Raw genomic sequence first — 24001 nt, forward strand, 5'->3', positions numbered from 1 at the left:
TTCCAAGATATGTGCCAGTTAACTCTCATCATCGCTTTTGGGGAGGCATAACTACACTGAATCCATCAACACAACCGTGGACCAAGGCCAAATCGAGTCAAAATCGAGCGGAGATATGGCCATTTTACTCAATCAAAGGCCTTCTCTCCATCTATAGATAGAGAGGGCCGAGATATGGGAGCACTGCATATTGTTTAACAAATGGTTAGGGGTGTCGCTACACCCTCTCTCAGGAATGAAACCAGTATGATCAGGATTCACTAAGCCTTGCATATAAGGAGCAAGATGCGCCAGAATGCCCGTAAAAATCTTGCCGTCTACATTAAGTAATGAAATAGGGCAGTAGGAGGAGCAGTGTACAGGGTCTTTGCCGGTCTTAGGGATTACCTTGTTCACAGCAAGTTGTTCTCCTCCAACATAGAAGGTTTATATACAAACATCCCTCAAGATGAGGCACTAGTGGTAATGACTATGGTACTGGAGAAAAGAGCAAGACCTCACCAGGTATTTACAGATTTTTTAGTAGCTTTAGCCCGGATTTGTCTAAAAAAATATTTTTTTTGCCTTTAAGGAAGATCTGCTTTTGCAAGTTAAGGGCGTGGCTATGGGCTGTTGTTTCGCCCCTGAAATAGCAAACCTTGTGATGGACTGCTTCAAGATTAAACATATTTTTCAAGAGATGACTCCCTTCAAAGCGCACATCATTAAATGGTGGGGTGCTTTATTCCTGCACCCAAGACTTGAGATTCGCCAAAACATCTAGCAATGATAACATCAATTTTTTAGATGTTTGGATAATGGTGAATGAAGGAAAACTTGAAGTCAGCTTATATACTAAGCAAACTGATCGGAACACCTTATTGGAACACACATCAGGGCACCCTAGAAACCTCAAGGAGAATTTACCATATGGCCAGGTCTTGAGAGTGCGTCGAAATTGTTCATACAAAAAAGATTATTTCAATAACGCAGAAATGCTGCAAGACAAACTATGCAAGAGAGGGTATCCAAAAAAGTTGGTTATAGGGGCACTGAAAAGGGCTTGGTTCACTCCACGTGAACATCTCCTTACACCGAAAATAAAAGAAGACTCTGAACAGTTGACGTGTGTGCTCACCTTCAATCCAAAAGCGAACAAGGTGAAACAAATTATTGCCCGTAATTGGCGATTGGTAGAACACTTGAACATTCCGAAACCTATGTTCGCATTTAGACGTGGCAAAAACGTAAGGAAATATCTTGTGAGAGCAGCACGTTGTTCACCTGCTAAAAAGGATCTGAGAAGCCTGTTGGGCCTTCCTTCAATAATAGTACATTACAGATGTAACAACTGTTCTGTATGCCCACAGACCTGCGACTTAAAGTCTGTGATGATTAACAACAAAAAACACACTCCACTAAGTTTCTCTAACTGCAACACCAAAAATGTGGTGTATTCTGTAATATGCCCTGCGGTAAAGCATACATTGGCCAGACAACACCGGCGATTAAAATGAGAATAATTCAACATAAGTCGCGCATACGTTGTAAAACAAAGGAAGCCCCATTAGTCCAGCGTTTTGAACAACACGGGCACAGTGAAAATGACCTATGTTGGTCAGTATTTTTAGTTGTGAAATCTGTTAACAAAACAATGCTTCAAATGAGCCTCAATCGCTTTGAAGCTTGGATGATTGAAAGGTATCACACAGCCATGGACGGTCTTAATGACCGATTTCATACACAGAGAGGGAGTATTGTGTATTCACAATGGTTCACTGTTGAGATGGTTCAAGACTATGCACCTACTGTTGTACTTTTTTTGCTCGGTTTTTAATCATCCTGTGTTATCAACCATAGTGTATTGTATTATGTACAGTTGTATGTCTTTGTACAAATTGATTGTTATTTTGTTTGTTTGAAGATTGGTCCCATTGTGTATGTGTGCCTTACTTTAATTTAGGTAATATATTTCTGTAGGATTAAAAGACTTAAGTGAGGGCAATTCAATGTACTTCTATACATGATTGAGTTGCATGGCATCCGTGAAGGTACCAGTGGTGCTAAAGGCATTGTATAAACGTGCCCGTGTGGGAGTTAGCAGTAACCTGAACCACTTATAGAAGTCTGAGATATAACCATCTTTTCTTGCCTAGGGGCCTTGCCTGATTGAAGGCATTGTATGGCCATTAGGACTTTATTGGGAGTAATGTATTTATCCAAGGTGGAGGCGTCTCCATGAGGGATGCGCGTCAACGGGACCTGAGATAAGTAGGAGTCAATGTTCCCGATGTCTAGTTTTTCAGCTGTATAAAGCGTGGCATAAAACTGTTTGAAAACCCTTGAAATAAGCTCATCCTGATGTTTAGTGGCGCAATCCGAATTCGCAAGTTCTCCCACCCTGTGTTGAACAGCCTGGGACCGAAGGTTGTGGGCCAGAAGGTGCCCGCTTTATTCCCACCAGTGTAATATTTCTCTGTTAGGTGCGAAGCAGGGCATGTTCTGCCCTCTCAATGTCCAGAGTCTTAAGTTGTTTGCAAACCAGCATAAGTTGGAGCTGAGTCGTGAATAAGCCAGTGTGCCTAAGGGATTCTTCCAGTTCCTTTATTTTGACCCCCAAGTGAGCTCGGGTGTCACGTCTGTCCTTATTGAGATGGGCTGCTACGGCTATAAACTGACCGTGTATCACCGTCTTTAGTGTATCCCACAGCAATGCTATAGGTGTATCTGGGGTGTCATTAGTAGCTAAAAAAGAGTTGATAGTGGTTGTTATATCATTGACTGTCTTCGCGTATGTGAGAAGCTTGCCAATAAGGCACCAGGCATGGGGGATGCTGTGCTAAGAAGGGTACAACTAAGGACGATTGGGAAATGGACTAAGAGGGCGGCTAGCCCAATGCCCACTGCCGTCGTTGCACTAGTAATTCGAGGGGTGTAAGAAATATGTCAATTCTTGCACAATGTCTGGTGCGGCACAGAAAAGAAGGTATAGTCTTGCGTAGTTGAGTGTTTATGAAGCCACATGTCCACTAATCCTACCTCAACCAACCACTGCTTGCACGCCACAGTAATGGCCCCAGTCAGTCGTACCTTCTGGGTGGATCTATCCAACTACTATGTTAAAGAATTCCCCCTATAATAGCGTCTGAGTCTGAGGGGTCAAGAATGCAGCCTATTGCATCTTTAATAAAAAACGTCTTGATGTTTGGTTGAGGCATATAAGTTTGCCAATGAGAAGGTGTGTCCCTTCAGTTCTACTGGAGCACTAAAAGCCTCCCTAGCAATTCAGTATGTGTTTGTATCACCTTTCCTGGGAAATGAGTAGCCAGGAGAATCCCCATCCCCACCCTCTTCCCATGACCCGATGAAGTACTGGTGGTCAAACCACCGGGAGCATAAATGTTTGCAGTCAGCTTTAAGCAGGTGGTTTTCCTGGATAAGGCAAATATCACACTTAGCATCTCTAAGAAAGGAAAGGAGTGCAAGGCGTTTCACTGGAGCATTGAGTCCCCGGATATTCAAGTTAAGTATTGTAATCATAGATACACAAGTGGAGATGAAGCTGCGCAAGCAGGGCAGGCCAGAAACCTCACGTGTACCCCCTGCAGATGTGTCTGTAGTGTATGGAGAAAAGCATAGGTTGTCAGGTGTGGGGAGGAGGGGGCAAAACATGAAACAGTTCAACAGGTGAGTTTCCCGCCCGGGAACATAACCAGAAACGTGGGGATCTAGGTCGTCGGCAGCAGTTCACATCGATTCTCCTGTGCGAAGTCATCAGGGAGCTTTGTCGCCAATTAGCAGCAACCGAAAAGGGAAAGCCAGTCCCCGAGCAATGCAGCTATGAACCATAGGAGCATGGAGTGTCGAAGAGGGAGACCCATTCCTGTTGGCCCACCGGCACACGGACGGCTGTTGAACGTTCAACCAGTCAATGTTGACTGGTTGTGATGCCCTATTGCTGTTGGCATAGTAATGCTGCTCTTTCCTTGCGGCTTTCAGTCTCCGAGGGTTTGCAACGCTCTTCACTGTTAAATGTGAATCATATTACAACTTTGTATTACGTTCTATTGAACTGTATAGGATTTAGTTCTGCTGCAAGTTTAAAATACATTCATTTACAGAAAGGCACTGGGGTAGCCAATATGTTCTTGTTTGTATTGCTCGACTTTTGCATTCTGAATTCTTGTCCCCCACACTACCTCCTTGAAAAGCCACAGAACGTTCGCCCTCACTGCCCTGAGAATCAAGTACAGAAAGAGCAGTATATCACCCTTTTTGCTGAGCCATAGGAGGAAGGACCTCAGGGGCAAACAATCTCAACCAGCACGATTGAGGACCAGTAGCCCGTGTGCCAAGTTGCCTCCCTGAACGGGGTCTGACAAAGTATCATAATGCCCAACGTAATAAGTTAGGAATATGATTAAAAAACAAAGTGTTGGTTCAGTAACGTACCTATTTAAACCAACACTGCGACTAGTGTAAGCAACCTCACACAGCAAGAGTACGCTCTGCCATATTTATATTGAAACTTGAGTGCCAGCTCTCCAACAAACGTAATTTGGAAACGATTCAGTCCTATTTATTTATTTTGAAAGTCTTATAGAGCGCGAACAAGATCCTTGCGGATATCATAGCGCTTTACATTAAATCAGGGTAATTATACAAACGGATAGATGCAGGTAAGTAACATATATATTAAAAAAACTTGTGCAAAAGGGAAGCAGTCAGATACAAACAAAAGTCCAATCAATCAAGTCACGGGCAGCTAAAGTGACTAGAGTGAATGAATGGACCCTATGCGCGGTATGTATTAATAGTAAGGGTATGATTGATCTGTGAGTTTCTTTGGTCTAAGATCAGGTGAATTTTGCCGTAAGAATAGCTTTTGCTTCCTTTTTGAACGATGCGGCAGAAGCAATCCGTCTGGTTTCTGGGGGAAGTATATTCCATATCCTGGGCGCCATCCCAGAGAAGGATCGTTTATATGTTTTCTTCCTGTTGAATCTTTGTGGTTTCAACAGCAGGTTTTCAGCACTTTTAGAGGATCTTGTCCCACCAGAGATCATCATCAGCTTCTGTGCTAGGTAGCTGGGAGTCTTGTGATGTATAGGCCTATGCGTCATGCACGCTATTTTTAGGTGAATTCTGGCTTCAAATGGTAGCCAATTTAGAGCTTTTAAGTCTGGGGAAATGTAGGAGCTTCTTTTCAAGCCAGTGATGAGTCTCGCTGCTGCTTTATTGAGGCTCTTAGGGTTGCTGTTGTAGCTTTTGGGAGGCCACACAGAGAGACACTTCCGTATTCCACTCAAGGGATAACTAGCACTTGTACTGCCTATCTTCCCTTATAAATGCTTTGGATGTGATCAAGTTGCTGCACTAACGCACGGGCAGTTTTTCCAATTTTAGTTTTTGCCCACATTCATATAAAATGCAAACAAAAACACTGAACTGATTTTTTACGAATCTGGCCATGTATTTCATAAAGTCCCCTGGAAGTCAACGGCTATGAAGCCCCCACCTTGAACCAGCCACTGGCACTCCATTCAACACAACACAACGCAATGTCGAGATCTGGTAACTGTAATTCCAACAAAAAAGATTAAAGTTCATATCGCCTGAACCTTTATGCTCTACTCCTCAGTGGCTGCTGCAATTATTCTGCAGTACGTACAGAACTGACTTGCGGCAGCCCTCGCTGACCACGCTGGTTACAGTAAAGGACTTGCTCAAAATCCCTACTGAAACACACGGTGTACAACAAACGTTAGAAGGGGCGGCTGTGCTGTGAGGATCAAAGGTAGCTGCCAGATGCCAGTGGAATGTGTCGCGACGACTGCTAACAACACCGAGCCTCCTCTTTGGATTTAGGCGCCTTGAGTTGCTTTCTAGCACTGGCCCCCATTGCAGAAACGTGGTCTCGTCTCTCCCTGCAGTCCATTAACGGAGGATACAGTGACACGCACCATGCTGCATCAGAAACAGGCAGAACTCTCGCGTCAGAACCCTCGTCACCGATGGGCGCGGCCAATCCGCCTTTTCCTGTCCGTAGAACGCCTCAGCCATTGAGAGCCCACCTAGTGGGCGGGTCAGTACAACCTCTTCCGGCGCTCAGGCTAGGCTGCCTCCCCTCCTTTTGTGAGTTATAGCAACTGTTGCCTTGTGAATCCCAGCGCCATAGTCACCGTAGTCCTGGCGACTGTTACCCATCAACAACTACTACTCCTCTCCTCCTCACCCTCCACCGCCACCTCCTCCTCCTCTGCATCTCCTCCACCACCCATAACAACAACAACAGCCACCAGCAACACCATCCACAGCCAAGGTGAATATATCTGTGTGTTTGTGCTCCCCACCCCCTTTGCACCCGAGGTCAGCCTCTTGCTGCCCGGGGTGCACTGCATCCTGCCGGTCGCTCTGTGTGTGTAATGTGTGTACGTGCGTGATGGGAGATGGGGATCACCATATATCCATGGGCAGCCTCAGGCTCCTTTCCTTCCGAGAAGCAAAAAGGACCCCAGTCCTCCCCGCTCTGAGGACATGGTGGATCCTGTCTCCCGTCGCTGCTCTGGGTATAAAGGAGGGGGCCTGCGCAACCTCATGTACATTTGAGGGGGTTTATATATTTCCATTTGCCTAGCTATTGAAAAATAAATATTTATCAGAGAGCCGCCTGGATGTATATGCATGAAGGGGGTGGTACTATATGCTGGGGGTGGGAATGAAAGAGGCATCAGTGTGGCCTGGTTCATTCTCTTATGTCTGTTTTGGCATAAATAAAGATTGTTTCAACTTTTTTGTGCACTGTCCATGGTCTGTTGTTTGGTGGTCATGATGGGACTGGGTTAGGGCTAATGTAGTGTGCCAAGAGGCTCCGCTTCGCTTTTCACTGGCTGTCAGTTTTTCTGTTGCTTTGGGAATGTATTTCCTTGCTCAGTGTGTCTGTATTATTTGTGCATTTCAGTCTCTCACCTCAGTCTCTTGCAAAATGTGCTTTTGTCTCGGTCGCTTTTGAATTGCACTCGCAGAGTGTGGGAATCCCCCCTCCCCCGTTTGACGTTGCAGTTGATACCAGTTCACCATGGCTGCAGGTGATGCTGCCTTGTGTGCACGTTGATTTGAAGGGGCGCTCTGTGTAAAGTGCTCTTAGCAAAACGGAGCTTTCGTTATTCACGTGTGCCACTGAGGCTTGAGCATCGGAGATCCAGCTGTTTACTTTGCAAAATTGTCTGTAGTGAAGACACCTTGCTCCAGTCATCTGTTTCGATTTCTCTTGGTGGATTTATTCGCCCCTTTCATAACCTGACATTGAAGTTCCTGGATTTATAAGCAGTGCCTGCTCTATGAACTTAAGACGTGTCACACCCTCTTTCGTTGTGCCGGTTGGTTAATCTGGGATCTGTCTAGCATATTCCATCCACACTTCTGATTGTTTGCCTTTTTGGGAAGCGGGGTACAGTTTTGTTGTCCCGCACAAATATTCACATCATCGCCAAACGTCTTATGTTGATTTGAAGTGGAATCGTTCTCCCAGGGAGCGATGGATACGTTGTATCCCTGCATATTTAGGTCTTCCGCACACGTCAAGAGCAGTTTCCACCTTGAGGGTATGTGTGTATTTTTAATGTTTGCTTCGTAAAAACTTGGCTGTTCGGACTGCAGCAGCATGTCGTATAGATGAAGGAGATACAGATACAGAGAGGCGTTAGTACTGCGTTGACTGCATGTGATGCAGTTCCTAGGTACCGCTTAGCCTCCTCGTGAAATGTGCAATAAGTCAAGAGTTGATTCGATCTTGATTTCCTCCAAAAAATAGCAGCTTAAGATGTATTGATTTATAACCAAAGGAAAGCTTCTAAAGTGTGTGGCATGGTATTCATTAATTTGTATGTTGCCAAGTGCATGTTAGGTTGGATCATTCGACCTTTAAAAGGACTACTTTTATTTGTTTACAAAAACAAATATCTATTTGGTGACACATTTTAATTTTTTAAACCTCTTATCACCTGTACAGGGCGGGGTGACGTCCCTGAAAATCACTCTCGTCCTGGTACATCATGCCCATACCAGGAACTTTTCCTAGATAAAAACAACTTTTTTAACCTTTCACTGTGGATAGAAGAAAAGCACAGTAAAAATGTCTGCTGTCAGTGAAGTTGTTTGTCACCCAATCTTGCTGCCTCCACACTCTGGCAACTGTTGCTCTGTTTTATGCTACTCGTGGATCCTATTTCCTGAGAATCCGTCTTAAGATCTCACAGTTTCTCTTTTGTGTTTTACCAGATTCATCTCCTTGAATTTGCGTATACATTCTTTAAACTACAGAAATAAGTCCTTATTAATTACGCCATGCTCTAGATATAAAATATAGGCCCGAGCCAGATGGAAATGGTAGGTCGGCAGACTAAAGAGAAGCAGGTCGCCTTCCATGTGTTCATTACAGTACCACAACCATACTTTGATATGTGATTAATGCCCTCATTTTATGTCTACAGTACACTGCTCCAGATGTGCTGCTTCTTGATAACACTATGTCCTGGTGGGCACACGCGCACATAGTAGAGCGTATATATGCCTCTGATGAAGCAGAACAATATTTTCTAAGTATTTTAATTTGTTTATAAACTCCGAGAAAGTTCAATTCTGCAGCCCTTCTCTCTCACCTGGAGATGGGCGCAGATGACAATGCGACAGAGGAGCCCTAAAATGCAGCTCTGCCTCCCTTTGACTTGTGGTCCATTTCCAACACATTTACGCCATCAGCACAAGTTTCTGGTGGTGTATCTGTTGTGCATTGTGACTTTAAATTCAATGATTACAGTGCTAAGATTTGTAAGGGAGGCTTATTGTTGTGGTGGTCCTTGGCGCATTATAGCTGCATGCTAATAGTTCCAGGCGGTAAATGTGAGTGTTCACTATCAATTTTCTAAGGAGCTTTTCAGTAGATAATAGACACCAATTGTTTGATATCTTTATAGTGTTTTACAGTCTCCCGTGCTATCAGTATGCTTTATTAACTGTGTGCATTGTATTTATATGATTAAGTCTGGCACGATCATCATTGTGCATACCTCTGTAGGATGAAAAGATGAGCCGGGCCTTTCCATTAGTTGAAGCAACAACTTCCTTCACAGTGGACTGAATCTTCCTGGAGTTCAAGTCCACGAATTCAGCTGCTGCTGATGTGCAGACTGGGTATTTAGCATAAGGGCACTGAAGTTTGTCTCACTTGTTCACTGTGGATTGCTGACTATTCTCGGCTGCCGGTCAGTGACGTCACACAGGAAAGATAATTCCACTTTCCGTTCTGGAAGCACGTTTTTTTATGTTCAGCAGGTGGGAGTTAGCATTTCGCATCACTTTAGGTGGAGGTTTCTGGAACGGTTGCCAGCTGTGCTTGCTTGTTAGTTTCCAAGTGTGCTTCAGAGGGTGTCGGGACTGTTAAACTCTACCCTAGCAATAAGCAGTTAGTGGTTGCATTGTTATTTATGTATATGGTTCTGCAAATAATCCATCTTTCAGATAATCTATGGATGTAGGTGCCGCACGTTCGCTCTTGTTCTGATGCTCTTGTGGGTTAAATGTCTGGACATGCTAGTCTTTTGTGGTTTTGCCAGCATACCTAGAGACTGCTCTGCGTTTGTGCCTGCTTTAGTGGGCCTACGCGTTTGACAATATGGTTGGACCTTTGTGGTTGATACTCCCTTAAGTAGTTGCATGTCTTATCACGCAATTTACTTAATCATACTTATTGGGTTATTAGAATCAAAGACAATATGGGTTCCTTTAAAAAAAACAATTTCAGTTGCCTGTTTGGTGGTACTTCCCCAAGCACACATTTTTATAATCTAGTTCAATTCTTTTTGGCTACGTACCTTCACAGCTGCACATACAATTGTTTTGGGTGCAGTCTATTTTTCAATACACTTCTCACATAAAATGTGTTTTATAAAGACACTTTCAAATATGCACTCACTATCACTGTTCGTTAAACTTCAAGACACAATTCGATGGAAGCTCCCAGTCAGTAAGGTACAAATATAGCCACTTCCTGTTTCTCTTCATAACAATAGAGCCATGGGTCTCCACTAAAGCTTTTTGAGCTGCCTCTTTCATGCATACGTCACGTTTCAGCTACTTCTTGGATGCGCCTAGTTTAGCAGTGCGTTTACAGGCATTGACAACAACGTGCTGTTTTCCATATTTGTGTTTCTTGTAATCACCCAGGTGTTGGGCGAGATGGAAGCTAATTAGAATACCATTATACAACAGAGTAATCGCCTTATTTTCGCGCCAGTGTAACGAGGAATATCATGCTTTGTGCGTAAGGAAATTATAGCTGTTGTTGGTTTTGTGTGTCTGAAATGTTCCGTAATTCCATGCATTAGGTGTCGAGATGCTGTTTAATGTATGCGCCGCTGGCAGCGCAGCCACACGTGCTAAATGTTTCTTCTGTTAACGTTTTGTACTCTGCCATATGCTATTGATTTGCAATATCGTTCTGTCATTCCATGCAGTAAAAATATCTCCCTTTGTTGTATTTATTACGAAGAGCTGCAACCCGTGTGTTTTTGTTTGCAGACGGCAGACCGGAAAGGTTTATCAACATGAGGAGCTGGCAGGTGGAATGTAAACGAGGTATACATAGGCTTTTAAAGAATGTTGGATTTTTTTGAGAAAAAAAACATAAAATGAGTTCGATTTGTTTGTTCATTCTGCGCATATTTGGAACTTGCCATGTGTTGGGCTGCATTTGTTTGGAAAAAGCCATCTTTGAACATGTTTTGGATGACAGCGTTGCTTCTGTGTGCCCACACCAGCCAATAGTCAGTTGTGAATGAACCTCACTTGTGTCGATAAAGGCAATAACATTTTTTGATATAGCGTGTTTTGTGTGAAAAAGTTTGCCTACTTCCTCCTCGAGATAGTCTTAATATGTAAAGTTGTATATGTTCCTTAACTTCCTCTGGCTGTTGGCTGCTATGGGTGCATTATTTTAATTCTTTAGTGTTCACAGGTGCACCGTGTTCCTGTATTTCAGGAATCCGAGATTAAGTGGAGAGACGGCGATTTGACTAAACCCAGTTTGTTCAGGGCAGATGGCTGCCTTAAACAGGTGTCACTTTCATTTCCAGGGCATTGTGTTGGGACTTTCAGAGGCCCACAAAAGGACTCTACAAAGCAGGTGGCGTCCTCCCCTTTTGTCATTACCAGGAGCCACCGTCGGTGCTAATTATTTTCCCAGGGACTGAATTCATTTCATTAAGTTTCACGGTTTTATCAGATTTAGTCTTCATGACGTTCCACACTGTAACATCTGCGCATTATAATCTGATCGTCAGTATATTTGTAATGTGCAGTTCTGAAAATCTGATATTTCCGGGGTTGTCCCTGGAGCAAAAACGGGATCATCTAAAAAGAGCTGACCAAGGCATGAAGCTTCTAGACAACATATAAAGGCCACTTGAAAAAGAAAGTGCCTGTCCCTACAAAACCTCTTCGCTGTCAGCTGTGCTTTATTTGGTTGTCAAATACATGCGGGCCCAGAGAAAATAGATCTGGTCTCTCAGTCAGGATTACAAGCTAATTCAAAAACATCTGCCCTTCTGACCACTTGTCGCTATACGCATTGGAAAAAATACACACAACGGCACAGCATTTGGAATGCGTGAGTGAAGGCAGACCCAATATGAATTAATGGTCTTAAACTAGTAAAACTATTCCTGGGTGAGTTGGTAAAACATTAAAGCAGCAGGATTTAGTAAACAGGTGTTGGTCAAAGTGGTCCGCCTGCTGCTTCTTGGCAGGTTAATGCACTGGTCCTAAAAAAGATTTGGAAGAAAAACCATTAACTGCTTTCACATTCATGTCACGATTTGGATAACACATAAAGCTTGACATCTTTTCTGTAGTTTCTTATGTATTTGCTGTATTCCTCACGCTTAAGTAAAAAAAAAGAACTATAAAGACCAGATAGCGTTTGTGTGGATCTCGACCAAAAATGGAAAACAATGAAAAAGAGAAAAATTATGATGACTCACAACCTAAAAAGTTACTATTGGTCATTGCCATGAAACCATCTACACTGAACAGTTGATCCAAACGATGTGTATTAACTGCAACTTTAACCCCCATAGCAAGTTAAACACTGGCCTGTGCCACAGGTATTCGTTTATGAAACGTCCATGTGCCTTAAGCATCAATGAAGAGTAATATCTCCACAAGTTTCGGTTTTGTCTGACTTCATGTCCTTCCTGAAAACGCTTTGAGTTAAACGTGTTTAAATGTTTTTGAAGCTCATGTGCTTTAGTTTACTGAAATGTGCCATGTGTGTATTGTTTAAGTTTTGCTTTCTTGAGTCGGTCAGTGATGTGATCCTCCATAGTATGACCATCTTTGTATTCTTTAAAGCAGGTATAAGCTGGACCTGGTGATTTGTCTCTATTTTCTCCAATATTACACACAGAACGTATAGGACTTTCCCTGAGGTAATCTTATGTATTCTAACTTGGTATGGCCAAGACAACAGGCTATGTGAAAGGGGAGTTCATTTTTCCTTACCCTTGAAGTGGCCACACAGTGAATTATGTCACTGTGCATCTCAGAAACCAAGCAGACTTCAGCAACATTACAGAAAATGTGTTGTTTTTGATTGTTAGTGATGCAAGACCGGGTGAAGAGAACTGTTTCTTTTTTCTATACTGGACGTCAAGGTAGCCAGATCCATTTGAATAGAGTCATTTACTACTATTACTAAATTAAGGTTGTATATTTCAAAGCCATATAGGTGCATTTTATTGTTATGCTCTTTGCTTTTAGTTCACTAACTCAAAAAATCAGTTTAAATTGCTTGTGAACTTAGTTTGTTATTATGAAAGCGGTTCTTCTGGCCAGCATTTATTAACATGTCTTTTGGTGAAACCCCAGCCCAAATCTCAATGGGTACTTTTCTCTGGTCAGATGAGTTTTTTCATGTTGTGTAGTTACCTAGGAGAAATTTAAAGGGAACAAGTCTGCCTCATACTATCCTTCTGGCAACACTTGATCTGCAGAGAAACATTTGTTTCGTTCTTAGTGCTGACCACTTTCCTGCTTTTTACACTTCATCATCAGTAGATTGTGCCAGACGTTGTATAGGTGGAATAAACAGCTTCTTGGTTTTTCACACTTGGTAGGGTTATGGTGTTAAGTAAGAGACCACTGATCTTTGCTGCTGAAGGCGCTAGTGTCTCAGTAAATCATCATACAACTTCTTTCCATTTATAACAGCATTGTGCTAGTCTCTCACAACATGGTCAAGGCCCTGTCTTCACTTTGGAGTGCCATTTTGGAGCAAGGATACTATTTAGAGATACATTTTGTTAAATCATTGTATTTGAATAAAGGAGCTTGAAGCTAATTTCAGAAGATTTGAAAATAATTATAAATTATATTCTAACATTTTGAATGAGCTAAGCAAGCAGCAACTTCTATAGGGAAGGATTGCAGTGTACGGGCACCCATTCTTAAGTGGGAGTTCCAGGTACCTGCTCAAATCTGGGATCAAATTCGACAGGAATGGAGAGATCTGTGTAGCAGGTGTCCTTGTGGGTAACATAAAGGAAGAGCCAGTGGGGTTGAGGGACTAAAGCTTAGCATACCACTTACAGTTCTGTGTAGCTTTAGTCTATTTATCAAATCTCTGTGGATTACATAACACTAGTACTTGGCAATATCTAAGCACATTGATGGAATCTATTATCTCCCTGTTGTAGTATGGTATTATGATTGGAGATTTATATAAAAATAAATTCCACAAGTGTCCAATTTCCCATATAAGACGCCCCTCTGTAAAGAAAGCGGGTAAGGACCCCATGTAAATTATCTATATTCATCATAAGAAACCTGGTGAGCAGAAACTCTGCTTTCTGTCAAACTATTAGACAGCAGTTGCACAGTATAAGAGATACAATCTTGAAGGACATTCAAAGATGGCTAGCTCTTAGCATATTTTCTCTAATGATCTTGTTCGATTATAGAGCAAAACACCATTGAACTCCTATATAGGAACTTTTTCAAGAGATGTGAGTATGGTACATGGGCATTTTTGTTATAATTGATGATACACTGTTTGGCAGTTAAACAAAGGAATTTTTCATTGCTATTTCTGGATGGATAGATAGATTGGCCAAAATCTAAACTGTTTTGGAAGACGTGCCTAACCTCAGTGTAATTATTTCTTTCACAAAATTGACTTTACTTTCTAGACACCCCTCGTCCCCTCCAAAATGCAGACTTTGAGTGATGGGGTTAAGAATTTGGATGATTATGTTAACTAAACTGCAAATGTTTTTCTGGTAATTTGGAAATAATACCTCAAGTCTTTTATGCATTGACCCACATCTTTTGGACTGGTTCAATTCTGGGTTGGTAGTTCCTTTTATATTCTGGCTGGGCAAACCATGCCTGGTAAGCTATAGCATTATCAAGAACAAAGGTCCTAAGCTTATCAGATAATTACGTACATAATGTGCACCGCGGACGAAGTTAGACTCATTGTGATCCCATCGAGGATTGATGTGAAACGGACTGTGCACTGCTGCAGCCGCCAATCCCGCCCTTCACTGCTAGTTTACATCTATAGCTGGCTCCCACCCCATACCTCACAGGCCACTAATACCAGAAACAAGAACGCCAACCTGATTTCCCCAACAAGCCTCACTCGGCTCCGCGTTCACGGCTCAAGGTGACGCGCTTTCAATTCCCCGAGGCATCAATGCAATTGCCAGTTTCACCAACTCGAATCGTGATCTGGCTTTTAATGATTCAGGCAATAGCATAATAACTAGTCCTGAAGATGATCCCAGTTAACAATTGGAGCTAGGGATCGAAACGTCACGTCGACTGTTTTAACAGTACTGCATTTTTCAAATTGTATATATTCATTGCAGTATATGTTGGTTCGTGCTTGCACAAGATTGCATTGTATTGTAAGCCGCCTCTTGCTCCATTTCTTTTGCCTGTTAAACCCTTTCTTATTTTTCCCTGTATTGTTCGTTCTCTCCCACTTGGTACAGGCTTGTGCCCAGTTTCTTGATTCATGTTGTGTCTCACGTATCCTTAAATTTTGAAAACAAATATTTCCTTGTCCGGCTGGACATTGAAAAAAGAGCCATAGTTCTGATTACAGTCTATGTTTGCTATGTACGTAATTATCTGATAAGCTTAGGTCCTTTGTTCTTGATAAAGTTACTAATCCCCCGAGGTCCGTAGCTACCTAGACGGGTTCCCTTGTTGACTATACTAATATGGTAAGCTATAGCAGCCACGGCACATGACCTGCACTTAATAATGCTCTGTGAAGTATGGGACAAGAAGCTGCACAGTCAGTCAGCTTCTTAATTCCAAGTTTCCGAAAGAAGAATTTTGGGTTGCTCTTTGTAAAGCAAACTATGTAATGGGTATGTTAGGATTCTCAGTCGGGAGTTATCTTTCCAAGTGCTCTCAGTTATTTGCTTTCAATGCTCTGGTACAACAGATGGAGTTGAGGTGGTCAACTCTTCACAGGACTTCTGTGGCTCTAAACTACACCCAGCAGCAGAACATCTTTAGTCTCCAGTCCAGTAAGTGAACTGGGTTAAACCTGGTAGACAAATTATCCGAACCCCTTAAGTAGCCAAGTAACTGAATTCGGAAATTGGTTTCCTACTTTAGTATTCAGTTGCTTTTATTTACTCTATTCTTCGTTTGACACATCGTTCCAACCACGTTTCTTTGTCTTTCTTGCATGCATGTAGCTTAGAGAATCTCTCTGTGGGAGCCCTGGCACAAGGGCACCGTCTTTGAATGAGTCAGAGAGGACGTTCCATAGGACCGAAACGTCCTTTAATTTTGAAGTTCGACATTTCAAAGCCATTTCAAAATGGAGCAGTAATGCCCTGAATCCAAATGCCAGCTTGCATTTTTACGTGATCGCCTGGCATCTAGAGACAAACTAATTCCGAAAGAAGGCAAATATAAATTGCTTTACTTTCTTTCTATAGGGTCCATTGCCTCCAAAGTAAAGGCTAAGAAGCATATTAGTAGGGCTATTGGAACTATGCAGCATGGGAATAACAAATTATTTTGCAAGAAGAATTAAATTATGCTGCATAAATCTGACATGTGTGATAGTATTACTGCGTTATTTTGTTGTTTTTACACATGTGAACACTATCTGGTCAAAGGTTCCACACACTAACTCCAATCTGACATCCAGATAAAGCAATAAGCAACAGAAAGATGACCATTCAAACTTTTAGAAGGGCCTTTCACTGTCCAGCAACACATATTGCTGCATTTTTGGCAAATGTTGTTCCGTTTGAGCCAGAAACTTTTTTTTCTTCTGTTAAACAGATTATATAGCAGATGATGGATTATGTGGCAAATCCCTAATTATGCGTGCATCCACAAAACTACATGATTCCAGTGTCCATGCCTATTAGACACCAAGTCTGTATCAGCAATCTGACTGCCCATTACGGTGACGACACTTTCAGGCTGTTCATGTGAGAAGTTTGAAGACCGTCGATAATTGTTTGAAATAACTTCACCTTCTCAATAAAGGCTTTTCATGAAATTCCCTATAGCACAACAGAGTGAAGCATGTATATGGTAGACACGAACTGGGAGACCCCTAGGGGTGGTGGGTGCTTTAAAACGTTGTCAATCAATCAATCAGCTTTTATTGTGTGTATTATTAAAAGAGTCTTCCTTTTTCAAAGTGCCCTGAGATGGTGAAGTGCTGTGCAAAGTCGTGCATTAAAAAAAAAAACACTGCATTGGAAAAACATATATTTATCACCTGCCAATTAGCTGACATTTGGACAGCTGTGTCAGGATCAATAAGCCATTGTTTGCCATTTCTGGACTTCTACATAGCCTGCTGTTTTCCTTTTAACCCAATGTACAATAGACATTTTTGTGTAACTTAATAATTAACTGTTCTAAGCCAAATGTACCTGCTCTCTTATGCAGTGCAAACAGCACCTTAACGTGCACATGCAGTGAGCTGCCATCAAAGTCCACCTGTGATTCCCGCGGCTCGGAACACTAAGTGTGCTAGCCCTAATCCTGTATCACAGTTCAGTCACTACCTGCGAGCAGGTTTCCTTGCTCATTACTTCAAATGCTATAATAAACACGCTTTCAGCAGGCTTCGCCGCGCTCGGTCTGATTGCACGAGCTCCGTGCAGGAGAACCGAGGTTTTAGAACCCTGCTTGGCTCTTAAGGGTTTTCATTACATTTGTGCTGTTCTACAGAGACACCCTGATTCGTATCCCAAGCGAATAGCTGCTAGTGTGTTAACCAGGAGAAAGTAGTTCAATTTCTCAATCTGCTCTGTTACAGAAAATGGGATATTTCTGCTCTAATGAGGCATGTTTCGGTCAAGCCGATGTTGTTTGCCACATGTCGTCTTTCTCTGTTTTTCACCTTCCATTTCTTTCACTCCAGTGCGCGTGTCTAGGGCTACATCTGCATGTATGTGTTTTTCTTTTTACCCAATGTAACCGACAAGTGAAAGTGTAACAGCTGCAAAATACTGTACGTTTCCTCTTGGAGGATTATCAAAAGTTAGTCTTTCCAGGAAGTTATTCCACCCATACCGTCTTTGAAAAGTCTAGTTTAATTTAAATGCCTATTTTATATAGTGTGAATGTAGTCTTGATAGACTACAAATTGCTTTACAGGTGGAATACACATTTTGACAATTTTATTGCGGGATTATTTAAACATGCCACGGAGATATCATTTTCAAAGTCATAGGAATGAAAACTACATAAAGCTAAAGGCATGGGCAACGGGCAGAAAACCACAGACATAGCCAGGGCACAGTCTGCATGGAAAAGTGAGAAATACACCACAGTCTCAGAGGAGAGAACGCCTTATGCTGATAGAAAGTGAATTGTGCTGCAGTTTGTCACGTTGTGTGTTCTGGTATCCTATAATAAGTTGGGCAGTAAAGAAAAACTGATATTCAGGGTATGGTGTCCAGAAAGAGATGGGACTGGAGCAGTGTAGTAATTTCGGGCAAGAGAGAAAAGTCGAATGGTAAAGTGTGTTGGGGGGGGGGGGTTAATGGGGGCGTCAGACTTAGCTTACAAAAAAGTATGTAAGGCTGCTGAGGTGTTTCATGAGAAGACTGTTCTTCTCTGTGTTTATGAGGATTTAAATAAAGGGTCTAGCCTGATATCTCCTCGAATCTCGTTGAATGCAGATCTAAGTCCAGATCCGAGGATGGTCAAAACACAGTGCACGTCGCCACTTATAATTTTCACTTTGTTTTTTAGGTGGTGTAGTGTGTTCATATTGATGTCTTTAAAATGAATACTCGCTGATTTGAATGTTGAGGCTGGACTGTTCCCACGAGGAGCAGGGTCAAGACTGATTTGAATATGGCTGGGTACAAACTGAGGTGGCACGGTGGTGAGAAACAATGGATTGGAATACTTCCCAATTGATTGCCAGTGGCTGAGATTAATTCAAGCATTCCATCCGTCACCTTGTTGTTTTGGTATTTTAATGGATTTGAGCAGTACTAGTGGGTAGATTATGATTTTTACCATGCATTGATCTGCAGTTGCACATTTAATTTACTGTCTAGATGGAATCTCCTGGTTTCCCTCTGTGCACAATATCAGTATAAAGTGCAGCAGTCTGAAAATGATCTTGTCAAGAGATAACTGTGCTACTAATGGTGTTAAGGGTTATAATGAAAAACTGGTTTCAGACACCCCAAAGGATATGTTAGCCTTTAGACCAGCTAGCTCACAGTGCCACTATAAGCCCCACAACCTTACCAAGAAGTGAATAGTTTCTGGCAACTATCGAACATGACAACCCGGACCCTTCAGGGATCATGGACTCAGTACAGTACTTTTCGCTCAGTCACTCATGCTCATTTCTACTCCCAGAAATATACAGAATAGATGAAGGGGTGTTCTCAATAAGCATTTATTGAACCAGCATCATTCTAGTATAAAATACGTGTGCTGCGACAACCATTAGGCAGAAACAGATACAAATGATTACAAGCACCAGCAGAGTAAGTAAAATGTAGTATTCTACCATGGTGCTAAAACAGTAAATATATGCAGGCATATAGATACATGGCAGTAATCATGCGTACTCCTAAGATGCTAACCCTATTTAAGTGTACCTAGCATGTATGTAGGTGTAAAGCCAAGACTCCCCCTAGGAAGGAGCCAACCCCATTACCTGATGGGATAGGATGAAGGACCCTGTCTTGGTCTCAAGTAGGCAATGTAAGAGGAGAAGCGTGGCTCAGTGGTTAGAGGCGGCATACCCGGAAGCTGAGATCGGCCGTGGACCAGGGTTCGATTCCCCGCCTCGGCGGGTATCGGGCTCAAAATTCCACAGACTCGACAATTCTCGCTCCGGTGCCTACTCGACTCACGGGGTCACACTCTGCGACTCTGGGCAATAGCTTGCTTAATCTCCACTACGGCCCCTCGCGGCGGGATGCCTGGCTTTCACCTTGTGGACACCCTGCCAGGGTATCTCACAGGGGAATACCAGGACGGGTTCCCTAAGCAAGCGCTTAGATACCGTGTCGGTGATTTGCGCTATATAAATACGTGTACATTTACTTTTACATTTAAATGGGATGGCGGCACACCTTATGTACAAATTCAACAAGGTTCTATTTGAATGCGATTGTAATCGTAGCTTTGGGTGCCAAGGAAATTACTACTCTGGTTACTGTTATAAAATTGTCTTTTGAAGGAGAATTCATCTCCACTGGAGTGCCATTGGAAGCAGTGCAGGTAGTTCCTACACTCCCTTCGTTACTTTATTGCTCTCAAGTAGGACACCCAGCATGGGATGTCAGACCACTGAGTGCTGGAGTTTCTGATTACTGGAATCTCCACGTCTTGTGTCAGCATGGAAGCTTCTCCTCCTCTGGTTTGCCCAGTGAAGATGTGGTGCTTTTATACCCAAAAGGAACCCTCAGGTGTCCTACCTAGATGTGAAATGGTACTTGGGGGTCTGTCGTCCAAGGATGAGGATTGCGGTGACTTTTGTACAGTTATTATACAGAAAATGGTAATCCTGCTGTGATACTAAGAATCCTCATGCATATTAAATGAGGCTAGTTTTCGAAGAAAACCACACATTTATTCAGCGCCTAACTAGGCAAAAGGCCAGCACCAAAGCCGTTATTTAGGCCAAGGTAGGACAAATGTAGGTAAAAGGTCATGCAACTACCTAGCCCTATATTGGGGTACATTGGGCCTCATAATAGTGAACATTGGAGTCTCTACTCTGTGACAATTATGGAAGTGTGATTGGAAATTAAATAGATGGTTTAATTAACTACATTCGATTAGTTTGGAGGATTGAAGGACACCTACTGCTCTTAATTTTGGAAGGAATGGGAGCCAAAATATAGGACAATAATTTCTTATACCTTTCAGGGTCAACTTTGATACTCTGCATGAAAGGGTTTTTTTGAGGGCAGATTGGAGGTGTTTAAAGGTAGATTGGGAGAGCCCTGCCAGAAAGGCATTGTCAAAGTTTAGCAGAGAGAGAATCAATGCATGGGCTGCAGGTTTTAGAAGACTTGGAAGTAATACCATGGTAATTTTTCTAGAATCAAGAGTTGAAAGTTCCCTGCTTTAACAACTTTTATGATGTGAATACATAGATAAAACGGATACAGAATACTTCTGAGGGAAGACGCAGATGGAGAGAGTGAAATATAAAATGTATCAATGCTTAGATGTTTCAGAAGATCAGGATTGAAGGGATTTTTTTTAGGGCAAGTAAAGACTAAATGATCTCCTTATAGGGTTGAGGGTGGGGAATTATTATTACAATCAAGTGCAAATATTCAAAGGAATTGTTCTTAGAGTTAGTATGTCTGAGAGTATTTAAGTTTTCAGGTAAATCTACGTCATCTCCATATTGGTAAATAGACACACCAGTTCATCAATACATTTTAGCGAGAGGATCAAAATGCAATTTAAAGGATGTTGGGGCAAGAATAGATCCTTTGCGTACTCAATAAATGATTGGAACCAGTTTAGCGATAAAGACAATTTGAGCACAGTTGCAGAGGAAGGAGGAGAATAAGTTGGAGACATGATATTTCAATCTAAAGAGGTATACTCTAAGTAAAGCAATTGACTGTGATCAGCGATGTCAAAAGCAGCAGTGAGTTCAAGCGAATGAGAAGACAGGAATCCCAACACCAAGCATCCTGATACTGTAAATTATGTTTTGTGAGGTGGTTTTCATTCCATGACACACTCTGAACCAGGACTGGTGAACTATGAGTAATTGTTCGCCGATAATGTACTCGGGTAGGTGAAGGGAGACACATTTGTGTATGATTTTGCCCCTTGAGGGTAGGCTAAAGATGGGATTTCTGGAAGATTAGGATCCGGTTGGCCTTCTAGAGTAGGAGGGATTTGTCTACATTTTAAATACTTTTGAAAGAATCTTTCACTGAGGGAAGTGTTTATGGTTTTGCATTAGGCTCGCAATAACCCCACTTTACAATTAGAAAATACAAAAGTGAGGCGACCTTTTGGGAAGAAGATGAAAATTAAAGATGCAAAAAAGAAACAAGATTGCATGCTTATCTGTAGTTTTTGCCCTGTAAAATGACTCATTGTAGTGTGTGTTAATAATGAGTACTGCCCTCCAGATCTGATCTAGAAATTGGTGTACCAATTCAATGAAAAGTGCGTAGGTTTCAAAACTGCATTGTCTAGTGTTTCTTAGTAATGTTTCAGGCATGTTTAGACATGCTTACTTTTTGGTATTATATGTCCAGGAAGAGATGGTGCCAGTAAGATGAATATATAGCTGTGCGTTTTATTCTTATCGAAGGAATGAATAAACAAGCCAGGACACCGCATACCTGTACCAGCGCTAGGTGCACTGATCCATGTTTTGCATGACAGGCCAAGCATAAGTCTTTGTGTCAGTGTATGCCTGGACCATAGTAGCACTGCTCGTGTGCTGTTTTGGTTGAAATGTAGCTTAGAGTATAAATCTTCCTTGCTGGCGACCCATCACGTGTTTAAATTCACTCCATTGAATCAGAAATTAGAATCTTTGTCTCGGATTGACACATTTCACCTTTATATCAACTTCTTATTCTCCATTTTATTTTTGGTGCCATCAATAGTGTCTTCACTTTTTGTGTTTTGTATGGGAAATGTATCGTTCTTTTACCCTTATGTAGCCGCGTGGTGTTGCCGACTCAGTTGTGGCTCTTTTCCTCTGGAGTGAGCCTCAGAATGGATTCGGAATTCTGATTTATAGCTAGAGGGTCGTGGAGGCCCTTTTCTAAAGGTGGAAGAAACTTTCTTTGCAAGCCTGCAGTCAAAACTGAATACAAGTTTGTTTCTTCCTTAGGAATGTCATACAACTACAGCAGCTGTGAGTTTAAAAACAAGCATTGGCATAGCCGATAGGTCTCGCCTATGGGACCTTATAAGTGTTTTGCCAGACCTATTGGCTTTGCCAATGTGTTTAGGCTATGTTGTAAAGCAGTGTACCTGCTGTGCAGCATGTTGAAAAGTTATCAAAAAGTTATAGGCATTTTTGTTACCTTATATGGCCATCATGTGAATGATGTCACAATAAATCTAAGATCCATGGCAGACATAATCAAACATTGTTGGCGATTGCTGGAAATGTAGTGCTAGTATTAGGTAAAGAGAACTGTTTTCTCTTTCCTAGCAGGGTGAAAAGAGACACCAACCTGTTTTTTAAAAATATAGTCTGGTACTTGTAGTTTGGTTTTTACTCCTAAAAGCAAATTTACCAAACACTGTACCAGGATCCAAAGAAAATAAGACTGACCGAGCTACTAATGCACGACGTAAGGAAATTGTAATATATTTAAACACGTTAAATAGACACACGTTCACATAAGGAGTTTAGCACCAAATCAAGGAGCGAATAACAGCTGTGACTGTTAACAGTTTTCCTGCAAAGCAGAACCTTCATTTGAAATTCAACAATTTTAAGTAAAAATTCCAAATAGTCATAGCCTAAAGCCATTTCTGCTGTGAAACATCCACATAACCGGAGCAGTAGCTGCGGCTGCTGAGATTAGATGCAGTCACCCTCTAAGGAAGCAGCATTCCCGGGTTAGGGGCCGGGGGGCTCCCAGCTGACCCCTCACCCGAGTCCCTGTGCCTTCAAGGCAAGGTCATTTATGTTAAAGAGTCCACTGCTAAGCATATGAGGGCGTTTCACCCCATACTTACAATCTTAACCAGCATTGGCAAAGCCTATAGGTCTGGTTTGGATTTGTTATAACCCACAAATAAGTCTGACTTGGAATTTTGGAGAACCATTCACTTTGCCAAAGCTTTTTCGCAGAAGCATGGCAGCAGGATAAGAAGGGACTAGTAGACACAGTAACCAGTGTAGCTATAGGGAAGACCTGGTTGCAGGTGGAATTCATCTTATGGGACGTGCCAGCCTGTCCCGGGAGAGGGGAGAAGAGCAGAGCAGGGCAGGTCCAGAGCACATTCCAGTGGGAAAGGTGCTGGATTCCAGGAATATGCCTGGTCCAGGAAGAAACGAGCGTGGAAGATAAATGTAGAGGGCGTGGAGAAAAGGAGGAGCAAACAAGGCATGGGGAAAAAGAAGAGCAAACACGGCGCAGAGAAGAGGAGCACGAGGGGTGGGACAGGGTCAGTGAGGGAAGGTTAGAGTGGCGCACAGAGAAGCAATGAGGGGAAGAAGTTGGTTGGAGGGACCAGTAGACACAGTGACCAGTGTAGCTATAGGGAAGACCTGGTTGCAGGTGACATTTGTCTTATGGGACGTGCCCGCCTGTCCCAGAAGAGAAGAGCAGAGCAGGGCAGGTCCAGGGCACATTCAAGTGGGATATGCACTGGATCCTGGGAATATGCCTGGTCCAGGAAGAAACAAGCATAGAAGATAAATGTAGAGGGCGTTGGAGGAAAGCGGGGGAGCAAATGCGGCATGGAGAAAAGGAGGAACAAATACGGCGTG

The 24001-nt window shown here is 42.5% G+C and overlaps 1 protein-coding gene across 2 annotated transcripts in view; it reads left to right on the top strand.

Moving 5' to 3' along the window:
* The first annotated feature begins 6095 nt into the window (after nt 1-6095).
* The window catches only part of RFX3 (regulatory factor X3), a 638508-nt gene continuing 620602 nt past the window's right edge, over nt 6096-24001 (top strand). The window contains exons 1-2 of one of the 2 annotated variants that reach the window (XM_078675714.1): nt 6096-6301; nt 10558-10614. In XM_078675714.1, the coding sequence (XP_078531840.1) occupies nt 10584-10614 (31 nt within the window). In that variant the 5' untranslated portion in view covers nt 6096-6301; nt 10558-10583. The remainder of the gene's footprint in view (nt 6302-10557; nt 10615-24001) is intronic. The other variant, XM_078675716.1, reaches the window with a different exon arrangement.

Source organism: Lissotriton helveticus, chromosome 2_1, assembly GCF_964261635.1.
Source record: "Lissotriton helveticus chromosome 2_1, aLisHel1.1, whole genome shotgun sequence".
NCBI classification, from domain to species: Eukaryota; Metazoa; Chordata; class Amphibia; order Caudata; family Salamandridae; genus Lissotriton; species Lissotriton helveticus.